This window comes from Pristiophorus japonicus, chromosome 3, assembly GCF_044704955.1.
Source record: "Pristiophorus japonicus isolate sPriJap1 chromosome 3, sPriJap1.hap1, whole genome shotgun sequence".
NCBI lineage: Eukaryota > Metazoa > Chordata > Chondrichthyes > Pristiophoridae > Pristiophorus > Pristiophorus japonicus.
The window spans coordinates 215916300-215935505 of NC_091979.1; the positions used below are offsets into that span (position 1 = coordinate 215916300).

At 44.8% G+C, this 19206-nt stretch overlaps 1 protein-coding gene across 1 annotated transcript in view; it reads left to right on the forward strand.

Moving 5' to 3' along the window:
• The window catches only part of kansl1l (KAT8 regulatory NSL complex subunit 1-like), a 321460-nt gene that overhangs the window by 52398 nt on the left and 249856 nt on the right, over positions 1–19206 (forward strand). The window contains exon 4 of the mRNA XM_070876272.1: positions 18413–18577. Within this exon, the coding sequence (XP_070732373.1) occupies positions 18413–18577 (165 nt within the window). The remainder of the gene's footprint in view (positions 1–18412; positions 18578–19206) is intronic.

Sequence of the window (19206 nt, forward strand, 5' to 3'; positions counted from 1 at the left end):
GCTATTTCTGGCCAATTTGTATGCCACTTCCTTGGCTTTAATACTATCCCTGATTTCCCTAGATAGCCACGGTTGAGCCACCTTCCCTTTTTTTATTTTTACGCCAGACAGGAATGTACAATTGTTGTAATTCATCCATGCGGTCTCTAAATGTCTGCCATTGCCCATCCACAGTCAACCCCTTAAGTATCATTCGCCAATCTATCCTAGCCAATTCACGCCTCATACCTTCAAAGTTACCCTTCTTTAAGTTCTGGACCATGGTCTCTGAATTAACTGTTTCATTCTCCATCCTAATGCAGAATTCCACCATATTATGGTCACTCTTCCCCAAGGGGCCTCGCACAATGAGATTGCTAATTAATCCTCTCTCATTACATAACACCCAGTCTAAGATGGCCTCCCCCCTAGTTGGTTCCTCAACATATTGGTCTAGAAAACCATCCCTTATGCACTCCAGGAAATCCTCCTCCACCGTATTGCTTCCAGTTTGGCTAGCCCAATCTATGTGCATATTAAAGTCACCCATTATAACTGCTGCACCTTTATTGCATGCACCCCTAATTTCCTGTTTGATGCCCTCCCCAACATCCCTATTACTGTTTGGAGGTCTGTACACAACTCCTACTAATGTTTTTTGCCCTTTGATGTTCTGCAGCTCTACCCATATAGATTCCACATCATCCAAACTAATGTCTTTCCTAACTATTGCATTAATCTCCTCTTTAACCAGCAATGCTACCCCACCTCCTTTTCCTTTTATTCTATCCTTCCTGAATGTTGAATACCCCTGAATGTTGAGTTCCCAGCCCTGATCATCCTGGAGCCACGTCTCCGTAATCCCAATCACATCATATTTGTTAACATCTATTTGCACAATTAATTCATCCACCTTATTGCGGATACTCCTTGCATTAAGACACAAAGCCTTCAGGCTTGTTTTTTTAACACCCTTTGTCCTTTTAGAATTTTGCTGTACAGTGGCCCTTTTTGTTCTTTGCCTTGGGTTTCTCTGCCCTCCACTTTTCCTCATCTTCTTTCTGTCTTTTGCTTTTGCCTCCTTTTTGTTTCCCTCTGTCTCCCTGCATTGGTTCCCATCCCCCTGCCATATTAGTTTAAATCCTCCCCAACAGCACTAACAAACACTCCCCCTAGGACATTGGTTCTGGTCCTGCCCAGGTGCAGACCGTCCGGTTTGTAGTGGCCCCACCTCCCCCAGAACCGGTCCCAATGCCCCAGGAATTTGAATCTCTCCCTGCTGCACCACTGCTCAAGCCACGTATTCATCTGCGCTATCCTGCGATTCCTACTCTGACTATCACGTGGCACTGGTAGCAATCCTGAGATTACTACTTTTGAGGTCCTACTTTTTAATTTAGCTCCTAGCTCCTTAAATTCGTTTCGTAGGACCTCATCCCTTTTTTTAACCTATGTCGTTGGTACCAATGTGCACCACGACAACTGGCTGTTCTCCCTCCCATTTCAGAATGTCCTGCACCCGCTCCGAGACATCCTTGACCATTACACCAGGGAGGCAACATACCATCCTGGAGTCTCGGTTGCGGCCGCAGAAATGCCTATCTATTCCCCTCACCATTGAATCCCCTATCACTATTGCTGTCCCACTCTTTTTCTTGCCCTCCTGTGCAGCAGAGCCAGCCATGGTGCCATGAACCTGGCTGCTGCTGCCCTCCCCTGATGAGTCATTCCCCTCAACAGTACTCAAAACGGTGTATCTGTTTTGCAGGGGGATGACCGCAGGGGATCCCTGCACTACCTTCCTTGCAGTACTCTTCCTGCTGGTCTTCCATTCCCTATCTGGCTGTGGACCCTTTCCCTGCGGTAAGACCAACTCGCTACATGTGATACTCACGTCATTCTCAGCATCGTGGATGGAGTGGTGCACAAGCTACCACTCTGGGTGGTAATGGGTGACGGCCCCATGCTGCTCGGCAGGAGCTGGCCGGGAAAGATACGCTGGAATTGGGGCGATGTCCGAGCACTCTCGTCTGCTGACGACACTTCGTATGCCCAGGTCTTAAACAAGTTCCCCTCTCTGTTTGAACCAGGCATCGGGAAGTTCCAAGGAGCAAAAGTGCAGATCCGCCTAATCCCAGGGGCGCGACCCTTCCATCACAAGGCGAGAGCAGTACCATACATGATGAGAGATTGAGCTGGACCGGCTGCAACAAGAGGGCATCATCTTGCCGTTCAAATTCAACGAGTGGGCCAGTCCGATTGTTCCAGTCCTCAAGGGAGACGGCACCATCAGAATCTGTGGTGATTACAAAGTAACTATCAATCGTTTCTCCCTGCAGGATCAGTATCCACTACCAAAGGCTGACCATTTTGTGACGTTGGCGGGAGAAAAGACGTTCACGAAGCTGGACTTGACCTCGGCCTACATGATGCAGGAGCTGGAGGAATCATCGAAGGGCCTCACCTGCATCAACACGCACAAAGGTCTCTTCATTTACAACAGATGCCCGTTTGGGATTCGATCAGCCGCGGCGATATTCCAGAGAAACATGGAAAACTTACTGAAGTCGGTCCAGCGCACGGTGGTCTTCCAGACTACATCTTGGTACAGCTCGGGACACAGTTGAGCATCTGTTGAACCTGGAGGAGGTTCTTAATCGACTCAACCATGTGGGGCTCTGGTTAAAATGCTCGAAGTGTGTTTTCCTGGTGCCTGAAGTGGAGTTCCTGGGGAGAAGAATCGCGGCGGACGGCATCAGGCCCACCGATTCGAAGACGGAGGCAATTGAGAACGCACCGAGGCCACGGAACGTGACGGAGCTGCGGTCGTTTCTCGGACTCCTGAACTACTTTGGTTACTTCTTACTGGGTCTCAGCACACTGTTAGAACCACTGCACGCCTTAGTGTGTTAAGGAGACGAATGGGTATGGAGTAAAAGCCAAGAAAATGCCTTTGTAAAAGCTAGAAAATTGTTATGCTCAAACAAATTGCTCCATGTAAGCTTTTGGTACTAGCATGTGATGCGTCATCGTATGGGGTCGGATGTGTATTACAACAAGCTAATGAATCTGGAAAATTGCAACCAGTTGCTTATGCATCCAGAAGTCTGTCTAAGGCTGAGAGCCTACAACATGATTGAAATAGAAGTGTTAGCGTGTGTTTATGGGGTAAAGAAAATGCATCAATATCTGTTTGGGCTCAAATTTGAATTGGAAACTGAGCATAAGCCATTGATATCCCTTTTTTCCGAAAGTAAGGGGATAAATACGAATGCATCGGCCCGCATCCAGAGATGGGCGCTGACGTCCGCATACAACTATGCCATCCGCCACCGGCCAGGCACAGAAAACTCTCAGTAGGCTGCCATTGCCCACCATGGAGGTGGAAATGGCACAGCCTGCAGATTTAGTTATGGTAATTGAAGCATTCGAGAGTGAGCAATCACCCGTCACAGCCCGACAGATTAGAACCTGGACGAACCAGGACCCCTTACTGTCCCTTGTAAAAAAAATTGTGCTTCACAGGAGCTGGTCCAGTGTCCCAGTGGAAATGCAGGAAGAGATAAAGCCGTACCATCGGCGCAAAGATGAAATGTCTATCCAGGCCGACTGCCTTCTATGGGGTAATCGGGTCTTGGTCCCCAAGAAGGGCAGGGACACTTTCATCGGTGATCTCCACAGTACTCACCCAGGCATTGTAATGATGAAAGCGATGGCCTGATCCCACATGTGGTGGCCCGGTATCGATGCGGACTTAGCGTCCTTCATGCACAAATGTAACACATGCTCGCAGCTAAGCAATGCACCCAGGGAGGCGCCACTAAGTTTAAGGCCTTGGTCCTCCAAACCGTGGTCCAGGGTACATGTCGACTCTGCAGGCCCGCTTTTGGGTAAAATGTTCCGAGTGGTTGTCGATGCGTACTCCAAATGGATTGAATGTAAGATAATGTCGGCAAGCACCTCCACTGCCACCACAGAAAGCCTGCGGGCCATGTTTGCCACGCACGGACTACCTGATGTCCTTGTGAGCGACAACGGGCCATATTTCACCAGTGCCGAGTTCAAAGAGTTCATGACCCATAATGGGATCAAACATGTTACATCTGCCCCGTTCAAACCAGGCAGAGAGAGCAGTGCAAACTATCAAGCAGAGCTTGAAGAGGGTACCTGAAGGCTCAGGTGCAGACTCTCCTATACCGAGTCCTGCTTAGCTACTGCATGAGACCCCACTCGCTCACTGGGATTCCACCCACTGAACTGCTCATGAAAAGGGCACTTAAGACGAGGCTCTCGTTAGTCCACCCTGATCTACATGAACAGGTAGAGAGTAGGCGGCTTCAACAAAGTACATATCATAGTGCAAATATGTCACGCGAAATTGGAATCAATGATCCCGTATTTGTGTTGAACTATGGACAAGGTCCCAAGTGGCTTCCCAGCACTGTTGTGGCCAAAGAGGGGTGTAGGGTGTTTTGGGTCAAACTTTCAAATGTACTAATTCACCGGAAACACTTGGACCAAATAAAACTCAGATTCACGGACTATCCTGAGCAACCCACGTTGGACCCTACCTTCCTTGACCCCCCCCCCCCCCAACATACACACCAGTGGCAACCGACACCGCGGTTGGCCACGAAGCAGAACCCATCACCCGCAGCAGCCCAACAGGACTCTCCACACCAGGCAGCCCAGCAAGGCCAGCTGCACAGCAGCCCAGCGAAGGCCCAACAAACAATTCACTAAAACCAGCATTTGCACCGAGATGATCAACCAGGGAAAGAAAGGCTCCAGATCGACTCACCTTGTAAATAGTTACAATATTGACTTTGTGGAGGGTGGGGGTGGGGGGATATATATGTGTAGCCACCAGAGGGCTCATCCCCTGGTGTCCCAAGGGATCCCACAATCCCTTGGGAGCACTGGTACTTAAGGAGGCCTCAGAGGCTGGAGAGGCACTCTGGAAACCTGCAATAAAGTCACACTTTGAGCTCACAGCATCAAGTCAGATTCCTTATTCATACATGACAACTTGGTTTTGGTGGGGTAGGGAGTGTATATATTGTGATTGGCAAGTTGTCACAATTGTGTGGGACAGGCTGGATTGTCCAGAGAGTCTTTACCTGTCCATCATTGTTTGTGTGTTCCTGTCTAATACTGTATGGTTACTCTTAAGCACCAGAATCTAGCTGCACAATATTGTTACGTAGAAACATAGAAAATAGATGCAGGAGTAGGCCATTCGGGCCTGCACCACCATTCAATAAGATCATTGCTGATCATTCCCTCAGTACCCCTTTCCTGCTTTCTCTCCATACCCCTTGATCCCTTTAGCCGTAAGGGCCATATCTAACTCCCTCTTGAATGTATCCAATGAACTGGCATCAACAACACTCTGTGGCAGGGAATTTCACAGGTTAACAACTCTCTGAGTGAAGAAGTTTCTCCTCATCTCAGTCCTAAATGGCCTACCCCTTATCCTTAGTCTGTGTCCCCTGGTTCTGGACTTCCCCAACATCGGGAACAATTTACCCGCATCTAACCTGTCCCATCCTGTCAGAATCTTATACGTTTCTATGAGATCCCCTCTCATCCTTCTAAACTCCAGTGAATAAAGGCCCAGTTGATCCACTCTTTCATATGTCAGTCCAGCCATCCCTGGAATCAGTCTGGTGAACCTTTTACTGCACTCACTCAATAGCAAGAACGTCCTTCCTTAGATTAGGAGACCAAAACTGAACACAATATTCCAGGTGAGGTCTCACCAAGGCCCTGTACAACTGCAGCAAGACCTCCCTGCTCCTATACTCAAATCCCCTAGCTATGAAGGCCAACATACCATTTGCCACCTTCGCCGCCTGCTGTACCTGCATGCCAACTTTCAATGACTGATGAACCATGACACCCAGGTCTCGTTGCACCTCCCCTTTTCCTAATCTGCCGCAATTCAGATAATCTGCCTTTGTGTTTTTGCCCCCAAAGTGGATAACCTCATTTATCCACATTGTACTGCATCTTCCATGCAATTTGCCCACTCACCTAACCTGTCCAAGTCACCCTGCAGCCTCTTGGCATCCTCCTCACGGCTCACACCGCCACCCAGTTTAGTGTCATCTGCAAACTTGGAGATATTACACTCAATTCCTTCATCTAAATCATGAATATTGTAAAGAGCTGGGGTCCCAGCACTGAGCTCTGCGGCACTCCACTAGTCATTGCCTGCCATTCTTAAAAGGACCCGTTTATCCCGACTTTCTGCTTCCTGTCTGCCAACCAGTTCTCTACCCACATCAGTACGTTACCCCCAATACCATGTGTTTTGATTTTGCACACCAATCTCCTGTGCGGGACCTTGTCAAAAGCCTTTTGAAAGTCCAAATACACCACATCCACTGGTTCTCCCTTGTCCACTCTGCTAGTTACATCCTCAAAAAATTCCAGAAGATTCATCGAGCATGATTTCCCTTTCATAAATCCATGCTGACTTGGTCCGATTCTGTCACTGCTTTCCAAATGCGCTGCTATTTCATCCTTAATGATTGCTTCCAACATTTTCCCCACTACTGATGTTAGGCTAACCGGTCTATAATTACCCGTTTTCTCTCTCCCTTCTTTTTTAAAAAGTGGTGTTACATTAGCTACACTCCAATCCATGGGAACTGATCCAGAGTCGATAGACTGTTGGAAAATGATCGCCAATGCATCCACTTTTTCTAGGGCCACTTCCTTAAGTACTCTGGGATGCAGACTATCAGGCCCTGGGGATTTATCGGCCTTCAATCCCATCAATTTCCTGTCTAACAAGGATTTCCTTCAGTTCCTCCTTCTCACTAGACCCTCGGTCCCCTAGTACATCCGGAAGGTTATTTGTGTCTTCCTTCGTGAAGACAGAACCAAAGTATTTGTTCAATTGGTCTGCCATATCTTTGTTCCCCATTATAAATTCACCTGAATTCGACTGCAAGGGACCTATGTTTGTCTTCACTAATCTTTTTCTCTTCACAGTCAGTTTGTAGTTACCTGTCAGTTACCTTCCTGGCTTGGCAATATTAATTCAAACCAGTCACAATTAATGAGTGTTGTGAGTAATCTGATTTAAAAGTTGTGAACTTTAGTCCTTGTAGTATGCTATGCATCACCTGTGCAGATGCTTTTAGAAATCTTCTTGCCCAACTGAAGGAATTTCTGTTTAATACAGGTTTGTGATTGTAAAGCAAATCAACTTTATCACTTCGAATAGCTTTATATATTTTTCAATCTACTTTAGTATGAAGCTGTGAATTGTTTTATTAAATTAGGGTGACTTTCTTAAAATGGGAATATGGATTATTTGGCTCACCTTTTAGTCAAGGCTTCTGTATCATTACTATGCTAAAGACTAGTCATTGTGTCTGCCATCAGGCTAACACGATTCACGAACTAGATAGCTTCTCTTTGCGAAGTATGTACTGCTGCTCAGGTGCATGTGTACAGAAGCTATAATGCAGAAACAGGCTATATGGCTCAACAGTCCGCGTCGATGTTTACCCTTCATGTGAGCAAATAGTCCTAATCACATTTACCCACCCAGAGCATAGTTGAATTATTATTCACATAATAATTCAACTATGCTCTGGTTCACACTTTCCAGTCTCCTAATCTGCTTTTTTTCCCTATGCTTTGTTCTGCAGCAGTGCAAAGGCTGTTTGTCGAAGATCACTGCATTCGGGTTGGGAACTCTCCCAGTTCATCCTCAGGAATCTGCTCTTTTTGGTTCTTGCACCAACAATCTCTTCCGAGAGGTGTACCCATGACTTCCATAAAGCTCCAATTGTCTTCCTCCTGCACATACTCCCATTTTTAAATTCGTTTTGTGATCTAGCTACTCTTTATTCTGATGCATGGGACCAATTTCAATTAGAATCTGCAGCACTTGTGACCGTGATACAGGGGAGTGGATTCAGGGACTCAGGAGTGGATTGGGAACAGCCCTGGAAAATATTCTGAAAGCGGCCCAATTATAACCTAATTTTCATGATCTGTATTCCTACTTATTAGTGTCCTCCCACAATGGCAATACTTGATCCCATTTGAATTTTTTTTTTTTTACAAGCATTCCTGGACTATTAGTAATGAATATTTCAACCCCTTCACCTGCTCAAACTTGCTGAGTTTTCCCACCCCTTGTGGAGATGTAATAAACTAAATTATATGCAAGGATACTAGTCAAGGCAATAATTCAAATAAGCAGTTCTGGTTGTGTCGTAAGCCTCATGAGCAATGTTGACTTCGTTTGAGACAGCACAATTGTGAAATTAAACTATTTCTTTCAACTCACTCAGACATTTTGATATATCAATTTTACTTTAAAGTAATCTAATTCAGGGTTTTTTTCAGGCATTGTCTGATGAGTATGGTCGAGACAAGATGTTATACATGACAGGGCAACAACAATACTGACAAGTCGTGAATATATTATATAAACCATCGTGTGACTGGTACTATTTCACCATTTGTTTTTGCCAGTAGATGACTGAAAAACGTACTAACTCAGTAAGATATACAGGATATCTCACACTGAAAAAGACATCAAGGATACTGTACACAGTACAAGATAGAATACTATACCAAAATTATAATCTACCAAAATTTTCTGGACTCTGGGGAGGTACCAGCGGATTGTAAAGCAGCTAATGTAACGCCTCTGTTTAAAAAAGGGGGCAGACAAAAGGCAGGTAACTATAGGCCGGTTAGTTTAACATCTGTAGTGGGGAAAATGCTTGAAACTATCATTAAGGAAGAAATAGCGGGACATCTAGATAGGAATAGTGCAATCAAGCAGACGCAACATGGATTCATGAAGGGGAAATCATGTTTAACTAATTTACTGGAATTCTTTGAGGATATAACGAGCATGGTGGATAGAGGTGTACTGATGGATGTGGTGTATTTAGATTTTCAAAAGGCATTCGATAAGGTGCCACACAAAAGGTTACTGCAGAAGATAAAGGTACGTGGAGTCAGAGGAAATGTATTAGCATGGATAGAGAATTGGCTGGCGAACAGAAAGCAGAGAGTCGGGATAAATGGGTCCTTTTCGGGTTGGAAATCGGTGGTTAGTGGTGTGCCACAGGGATCGGTGCTGGGACCACAACTGTTTACAATATACATAGATGACCTGGAAGAGGGGACAGAGTATAGTGTAACAAAATTTGCAGATGACACAAAGATTAGTGGGAAAGCAATGTTGGAAAGTGTGAGGTCATCCACCTTGGGGGAAAAAAATCAGTAAAAGGGAATATTATTTGAATGGGGAGAAATTACAACATGCTGCGGTGCAGAGGGACCTGGGGGTCCTTGTGCATGAATCCCAAAAAGTTAGTTTGCAGGTGCAGCAGGTAATCAGGAAGGCGAATGGAATGTTGGCCTTCATTGCGAGAGGGATGGAGTACAAAAGCAGGGAGGTCCTGCTGCAACTGTACAGGGTATTGGTGAGGCCGCACCTGGAGTACTGCGTGCAGTTTTGGTCACCTTACTTAAGGAAGGATATACTAGCTTTAGACGGGGTACAGAGACGATTCACAAGGCTGATTCCGGAGATGAGGGGGTTACCTTACGATGATAGATTGAGTAGACTGGGTCTTTACTCGTTGGAGTTTAGAAGGATGAGGGGTGATCTTATAGAAACATTTAAAATAATGAAAGGGATAGACAAGATAGAGGCAGAGAGGTTGTTTCCACTGGCCGGGAAGACTAGAACTAGGGGGCACAGTCTCAAAATACGGGGGAGACAATTTAAAATCGAGTTGAGAAGGAATTTCTTCTCCCAGAGGGTTGTGAATCTGTGGAATTCTCTGCCCAAGGAAGCAGTTGAGGCTAGCTCATTGAATGTATTCAAGTCACAGATAGTTGGATTTTTAACCATTAAGGGTTACGGGGAGCGGGCGGGTAAGTGGAGCTGAGTCCACGGCCAGATCAGCCATGATCTTATTAAATGGCGGAGCAGGCTCGAGGGGGTAGATGGCCGATTCCTGTTCCTAATTCTTATGTTCTTATGTTCTTATGTTTACATGATACTAAAACAGTGTAAGATAGGCAGGATACTATGCACAGTGCTTATAAAAGAGACAGGATACTAAGCACTGGATATACAGAATACTGGATGGGTGAGTCCAAACGTAGATGTCCTAAACTGCAACAACAAAGCTTGAGTAGTTTCTTGGCTGTACACCATGATTACGTTCGTAGGAATTCTCTGCTAGGCATCCATTTATGTATCTAGCGTAGTTTTAACTATTGCAACTTACTTTGCTGCTGATCATGTTATGATATACAGCTTTGCAGAGTACATTGTTAATTTGGTCGTTAAATTACAGAAAAATTTACCTTCCTCATAATATGAAGTGTTTTTCATTGTATGAATGTCAACTACAATCCAACTCTATTCTGTGTGTTTAATCTACCTTTAATTCACCAGAGTCAAAGAAAACGATTAAATATCAAATATTACCGCATTTGATTAAAGGACATTTCCATCCTAAGGGCACGGTTGTAGGCAGTTCAGCATTCAAAGGCAAATCAATCAGAATTGAATCACCCCATTAAAAGGTGATTTCGCGGTTACATTGGCATAGAAATATTGGGGTCAAGGAGTTCCACAAATACTTGTATGGTCGTAAGTTTACCATCATTACGGACCATAAGCCTTTGACAGCAATCCTCCATCCAAACTCCCCAGTTCCAACATTAGCTGCAGCCCGAATGGGCTTTGATTTTAACATAGAAACATAGAAAATAGGTGCAGGAGTAGGCCATTCGGCCCTTCAAGCCTGCACCACCATTCAATATGATCATGGCTGATCATTCACCTCAGTACCCCTTTTCCGTTTTCCCTCCATACCCCTTGATCCCTTTAGCCGTAAGGGCCATATCTAACTCCCTCTTGAATACATCCAATGAACTGGCATCAACGACTCTCTGCGACAGGGAATTCCACAGGTTAACAACTCTGAGTGAAGAAGTTTCTCCTTATCTCAGCCCTAAATGACCTACCCCTTATCCTAAGACTGTGTCTCCTGGTTCTGGACTTCCCCAACATCGGGAACATTCTTTCCGCATCTAACCTGTCCCGTCCCGTCAGAATCTTATACGTTTCTATGAGATCTCCTCTCATCCTTCTAAACTGCAGTGTATAAAGGCCCAGTTGATCCAGTCTTTCCTCATATGTCAGTCCAGCCATCCCTGGAATCAGTCTGGTGAACCTTCGCTGCACCCCCTCAATAGCAAGAACGTCCTTCCTCAGATTAGGAGTCCAAAACTGAACACAATATTCCAGGTGAGGCCTCACCAAGGCCCTGAACAACTGCAGTAAGACCTCCCTGCTCCTATACTCAAATCCCCAAGCTATGAAGGCCAACATGCCATTTGCCGCCTTCACCGCCTGCTGTACCTGCATGCCAACTTTCAATGACTGATGAACCATGACACCCAGGTCTCGTTGCACCTCCCCTTTTCCTAATCTGCCACCATTCAGATAATATTCTGCCTTCGTGTTTTTGTCACCAAAGTGGATAATCTCACATTTATCCACATTATACTGCATCTGCCATGTATTTGCCCACTCTGTGTCCAAATCACCCTGCAGCCACTTAGCATCCTCCTCACAGCTCACACAGCCACCCAGTTTAGTGTCATCTGCAAACTTGGAGATATTGTACTCAATTCCTTCATCGAAATCGTTAATGTATATTGTAAAGAGCTGGGGTCCTAGCACTGAGCCCTGCGGCACTCCACTAGTCACTGCCTCCCATTCCAGAAAGGACCCGTTTATCCCGACTCTCTGCTTCCTTTCTGCCAACCAATTCCCCATACATGCCAGTACATTACCCCCAATACCATGTGCTTTGATTTTGCACACCAATCTCTTATGTGGGACCTTGTCAAAGGCCTTTTTAAAGTCCAAATACACCACACCCATTGGTTCTCCCTTGTCCACTCTACTAGTTACATCCTCAAAAAATTCTAGAAGATTTGTCAAGCATGATTTCCCTTTCATAAATCCATGCTGACTTGGACCAATCCTGTCACTGCTTTCCAAATGCGCTGCTATTTCATCCTTAATAATTGATTCCAACATTTTCCCCACTACCGATGTCAGGGTAACCGGTCTATAATTTACGGTTTTCTCTCTCCCTCCTTCTTTAAAAAGTGGTGTTACATTAGCTACCCTCCAGTCCATAGGAACTGATCCAGAGTCGATAGACTGTTGGAAAATGATCACCAATGCATCCACTTTTTCTAGGGCCACTTCCTTAAGTACTCTGGGATGCAGACAATCAGGCCCCGGGGATTTGTCTGCCTTCAATCCCATCAATTTCCCCAACACAATTTCCCGCCTAATAAGGATATCCTTCAGTTCCTCCTTCTCACGAGACCCTCGGTCCCCTAGTACATCCGGAAGGTCATTGGTGTCTTCCTTCGTGAAGACAGAACCAAAATAGTTGTTCAATTGATCTGCAATTTCTTTGTTCCCCATTATAAATTCACCTGAGTCCGACTGCAAGGGACCTACGTTTGTCTTCACTAATCTTTTTCTCTTCACATATCTATAGAAGCTTTTGCAGTCAGTTTTTATATTCCCGGCAAGCTTCCTATCATACTCTATTTTCCCCCTCCTAATTAAACCCTTTGTCCTCTTCTGCTGAATTCTGAATTTCTCCCAGTCCTCAGGTTTGCTGCTTTTTCTGGCCTATTTACATGCCTCTTCCTTGGATCTGACACTTGCTTAATTTCCCTTGTTAGCCATGGTTGAGCCACCTTTCCTGTTTTATTTTTACTCCAGACAGGAATGTACAACTGTTAAAGTTCATCCATGTGATCTATAAATGTTTGCCATTGCCTATCCACCGTCAACCCTTTAAATATCATTTGCCAGTCTATTCTAGCCAATTCACGCCTCATGCCGTCGAAGTTAGCTTTCCTTAAGTTTAGGACCCTAGTTTCTGAATTAACTGTGTCACTCTCCATCTTAATAAAGAATTCTACCATATTATGCTCACTCTTCCCCAAGGGGCCTCGCACAACAAGATTGCTAATTAGTCCCTCCTCAATTCACATCACCCAGTCTAGGATGGCCAGCTCTCTAGTTGGTTCCTCGACATATTGGTCAAGAAAACCATCCCTAATACACTCCGGGAAATCCTCCTCTACTGCATTGCTACCAGTTTGGTTAGCCCAATCTATATGTAAATTAAAGTCGCCCATGATAACTGCTGTACCTTTATTGCACACATCCCTTATTTCTTGTTTGATGCTGTCCCCAACCTCACTACTACTGTTTGGTGGCCTGTACACAACTCCCACCAGCGTTTTCTGCCCTTTGGTATTCCGCAGCTCCAGCCATACCGATTCCACATCATCCAAGCCAATGTCCTTCCTTACTATTGCATTAATTTTCTCTTTAACCAGCAACGCCACCCCGCCTCCTTTTCCTCTCTGTCTATCCTTCCTAAATGTTGAATATCCCTGGATGTTGAGTTCCCAGCCTTGGTCACCCTGGAGCCATGTCTCTGTGATGCCAATTACATCATATCCATTAACTGCTATCTGCGCAGTTAATTCATTCACCTTACTCGGAATGCTCCTCGCATTGAGGCACAGAGCCCTTCAGGCTTGTCTTTTTAACACACCTTGCCTCTTTAGAAATTTGCTATAATGTGGCCCTTTTTGTTTTTTGCCTTGGGATTCCCTGCCCTCCACTTTTACTATTCTCCTTTCTATCTTTTACCTCTGTCTCCCTTTTATTTCCCTCTGCCTCCCTGCATAGGTTCTCGTCCCCTTGCCATATTAGTTTAACTCCTCCCCAACAGCACTAGCAAACACTCCCCCTAGGACATTGGTTCCGGTCCTGCCCAGGTGCAGACCGTCCGGTTTGTACTGGTCCCACCTCCCCCAGAACCGGCTCCAATGCCCCAGGAATGTGAATCCCTCCCTTCTGCACCACTGCTCAAGCCACGTATTCATCTGAGCTATCTGACTAGCACGTGGCACTGGTAGCAATCCTGAGATTACTACTTTTGAGGTCCTACTTTTTAATTTAGCTCCTAGCTCCCTAAATTCGTCCCGTAGGACCTCATCCTGTTTTTTACCTATATCGTTGGTACTTATGTGCACCATGACACCTGGCTGTTCACCCTCCCTTTTCAGAATGTCCTGCACCCGCTCCGAGACATCCTTGACCCTTGCACCAAGGAGGCAACATACCATCCTGGAGTCTCGGTTGCGGCCACAGAAACGCGTATCTATTCCCCTTACAATCGAATCCCCTATCACTATAACTCTCCCACTCTTTTTTCCTGCCCTCCTGTGCAGCAGAGCCACCCACGTTGCCATGAACTTGGCTGCTGCTGCCCTCCCCTGATGAGTCATCCCCCTCAACAGTACCCAAAGCAGTGTATCTGTTTTGCAGGGGGAATGATCGCAGGGGACCACTGCACTATCTTTCTTGCACTGCTCTTCCTGTTGGTCTTCCATTCCCTACGTGGCTGTGTACCCTTTACCTGTGGTGAGACCAACTCGCTAAACGTGCTATTCACTTCATTCTCAGCATCATGCATGCTCCAGAGTGAATCCACCCGCAGCTCCAGTGCCGCAATGCAGTCCGTCAGGAGCTGGAGGCGGATGCACTTCCCGCACACGTCGTCGTCAGGGACACCGGAAGTGTCTCTGACTTCCCACGTAGTGCAGGAGGAGCATAACACGTGTCCGAGCTCTCTTGCCATGACTTAACCCTTGGATTAACTTAATTGGGCAACAAGAATGCTCAAGGTCACTTACTGATCTAGAAAAGGAAAAGAAAAACTACTTACCAATCACCAGCCAATCACTTACCCACCTTTCGATTTCTTTCTACTTTTTTGCCTTCTCCCTGCAGCTGCACCGGCTGGCCTTTATAGGCCTCACCCACGCTGCTGCTCCGCCTCTCGAACTGCCGCCGATCCCCGGACTCCCGCTGGGCCTTTATAGGCCTCACGAACTCCTGCTCCACCTCTCCGACGCTGCCGCCGATCCCCGGACTCCCGCTGGGCCTTTATAGTCTCAAACTCCTGCACCGCCTCATTGACGCTGCCGTCGATCCCCGGACTCCCGCTGGGCCTTTCTCGGCCTCACGAACTCCTGCTCCGTCTCTCCGACGCATAGTTTGTAGACAGTGAAAACCTTTCCCTCTTGAATGATACTGATGATTGCACCTAATTCAACCCCACCCTCAGTCACCAGGGAGCAGGTGTTAGCATCGTATCGGTCTTGTACATTAGCGTCAATGAAATATTGCCGTAAGGATTTCTACCCACATGAACCACATTTCTTCACCTTAAAAATGTTATTATTTAGATCCAGCCTTGATAACTGGGATGGAAACCTATATTTTCTAGCTGAAAGAGCCCTACGTGGAATACATTCGGAGAGTCTGTAGGCTGATAATTGAAACTAGAAGAATTCAGACTTCTGGGATAAGGTTTGAAAGGCATGTTGTGGTCATTTATATTCTTCTGCATTTGGCCTAAGCAGTACCTGAATTGGGAGCACTTGATCCTGATGCACACTATCCAGAATGGGAATAGCTTTCCATTCGCAACTGATGATATTCATCACCTTGCAATCGTCAAAAAAAAATCATTTATTTTTAAGAAAACAAAATTGCCAGAAAGTAGATTCCCCATCTGACTGTAGTTGATAAAAAGGCTTGAACTTCACATATAGCCGTCCTTGTACAAAATGTCCATGGAGGTATAGTAAACCTTCAGTCATAATGTTTGTTGCATTACAACAATGACTACACTTCAAAAGTACTTCATTTGCTATAAATCACTTTAGGACGTCCTGAGGTCATGAAAGGTGCTATTTAAGTGCAAGTTTTCCTTTTTTAATGTGCCACTCAAACATCGCATTGTAGTGGAATGTATGATACGGTGAAAATCCTATTGATTCTTATTTCCAGTGCTGTATGGAGTGCCTGAATTTGTATGTACAATATGTCAAGTTTGAGCTAGTTTCATTATATTCTGGCTTAAAGAAATGGTATTGGCTGTATTTTGGAAATTAACATAAGAGCCTAGAAATTAAAGCCCTAAAATTTTAGCACTGAAAGATAAAATCAGTGTAATTTCTAGGCTATGATAATTGCCAATTCAATTTATGCCATCTCCTTATCTGCCAAATTCTCTATTTACATTGTGTAGTAATGTCAATGACCCTCCAGAGCACTGAAACTGGGATGCTATTAACCTTTGTAACTGTCACGTTACTGAAATAATTTCATGAAGAAACACCACTAGAGGCAATGGAAATAGAACAGATGTAATTGTACCTGTATTTACAAAAGGATTGTGCATACCCTGCCATTACTGGCTCAGGAAAAATATTTTCTCTGTTTGCTACAGGTAGTTAAATCTTAAAGGTGTGTATATTATTTCCCTAAAAATAAGAAATGGAGAATCCTCCCTTATTCAAAGAATGACAGGAAAAATAAAATACTTCAGATTCTGGAAATCTGAAACAACAATGGAAAATGCTGGAAACATTCAGCAAGTCAGGCAGCACCTGTAAAGAAAGGAGAAATGATGATGTTTCAGGCATAACCCTTCTGATTTGTAACTTCATGGCCTGTGATGCCTTTTCTTGAAAGCAGCAGTCACATTGTGTATTTGTATATAACTTATCATGTTATGCTCTAAGGGGGAATTCCAATTCAATGTGTGTCTTTTCCCTGCTGACTGGCATTGAATTGTGCAAGCGCGCAGGCACACATCCATCTAACAAGCAGTGAGCAATAGAGAAACTAGATTATGAAGTAGAGGACAACAGATGAGAGAGTAAGAGATGGAAACTGCAGAAAGAATCGTGCCATGAGTAAAAGATGGAGAGATCAAATTCAAGAGAGGCAGAGTGGACAAGACTACAACAGGTAAAAGAGACAGTTAACTTGCTGCAAGATATATCTTCGTAAGAATAAAAAGAAAAAAGCGCTAATGCTGGAAATCGGAAATAAGAACAGAAAATGCTGGGAATATATAACAGGTCAGTCAGCATCTACAAAGAGCATTTTGGTTGTGTATAATTTAATTGGTCTTTTCTGTTTACAGATGCTGACCAACCTGATTATTAGTGGGGTTACGATTCAGGTTTATTTTTTTACATCGGTGTTGTACCAGAAATTGCATTTATTGCCTATAAGCCTGCCTACTCTTTCAGATGAGATGTTAAACCGAGGCCCCATCTGCTCTCTCAGGTGGACATAAAAGATCTCATGGCACTATATCGAAGAAGAGTTCTCCCTGGTGTGCTGGCCAAATTTTATCCCTCAATTAATATCACTAAAAACAGATTATATGGTAGTTATCACATTTCTGTTTGTGGGAGCTTGCTGTGTGCAAATTGGCTGCTGCGTTTCCTACATTACAGCAGTGATTGCCCTTCAAAAGTACTTAATTGGTTGTAAAGCGCTTTGAGACGTCCGGTGGTCATGAAATGCGCTATATAAATCCAAGTCTTTCTTGCTGCTGTCAATCCGAAAAGAAGGGCTTGAGTTGCAGCCTGAACCTTGGAAGGTGACCCCAGCAAGAAGTATACCACTGCTTTCTGATGGATATGTGTGGTATTAAAAAAAAAATTATGACCTGGAGGTAGTGCTGGTAGTGTCGAATTACAGTGTGGTGGTACTTTGTAGCACTGGTTAGTGGAGCATTGACAGTTTCATTTAACTCTGTGGGGCTTGCTGTTTACTTTTAGGAATACTATTATAAAAGAGATTTATAGAGCCCCAAGGAACAGTCTAACAGGCCATGACTCCAGATTTAGTTTTTAGGGTCGGTAACTTCCGGCACTGCAGTTGTTGCATCAATGCACTCTGGGACTCCAAGCAGTCAGGACGGAAAAGAACTACTGAGAAAAGTCAAGCAGCGAAACGCAATGAATTTGATTTGGGACAAAGTACAATGGGCAAAAACTAGATGCATCTCAAAAGCACTGCTGTAAATAGAAAGAATAGCGCGAGGTAAGGGAGCCGAGAAAGAAATGGAAAAATACAAGTTTGTAAAAGGCGATTTTTAATGGTAAGGAACGGATGGAGTGTCTGGGAGCAGGAACGGATGGAGTGTCTGGGAGCAGGAACGGATGGTGTGTTGGGAACGGATGGAGTGTCTGGGAACGGGAACGGATGGCGTGTCTGGGAACGGGAATGGATGGTGTGTTGGGAACGAGCGAGAACGGATGGATGCTTCTTGGAGACTGTACACTGCACTGAAAGTAAAACACGTTCAAAAAAAAGTTACAGCAACAATATGAAGAGATGCATGTGTTGCATCATTTTATTTAACAATTCTTTCACTGTAAATATTTCACATTTGTAAATTTTCTCCATCGATCAACATTGTCAACTGTCTGTTCTCCATATTTCTAGGATGTATGTGAACTGTAGTGGACCTGGTTTCAGTTTACATTCAGACATTGTCATGCCTTACATCACTCATTATGGTTCGAAAGACCAGATTGAGCGTTACATCCCTCAAATGGTTTCTGGAAAGTGTATTGGTGCCATTGCAATGAGTGAACCCGGTGCTGGCAGGTGAGAGAGCTTCAATAAATCTATCAATTCTTCTTGTGAAGTACATTACAGTCTGGTTTGAGATGAAAGAAATGATCTCTCTCCTTCAAAATATTAGATATATATTTTTTCCTCCCAAGATTTTCATCCCTTGCCCACCTGTCTTAGAGGAGTTGACTTTTGTTGGGGTAATGTTCACCGAGCACCAGCAACTTTCTACCTCCTATTCCAAATGGCCCATTTTCATCTGCGGACACATTTTACTATAGGAGTCACTGAATAGCGATGAGGAGTGGGAACCTTGGCTGAGAATAGCTAACTCAATGCATACTCTTTGAACTTGGAACTTCCCTGGTCTGCATGACTTCGTACTTTGCAACTGTTGAATTTTTTTAAGTTGAAGGTATGTACAAACAAAAGTTCCCTTTCCCTTTTGGGCCATTAGGGAATCCCAGTACTGCTCTTCAGTCATAGCTTAGAAAGGGTGAGTGTCCTGGGGGAGACCTCGTTTTGCACAGTTCCCCTGGTGGAATGTCCAATTTTGGGAACATGCGTGTGGGGAATCAGAGGAGCGAGTCTACATCTGAGCACTCTTGAACAACACACTGCAGCACTCTTCAATCTGAGATTCGATTTAGGTTTAGTGGCTT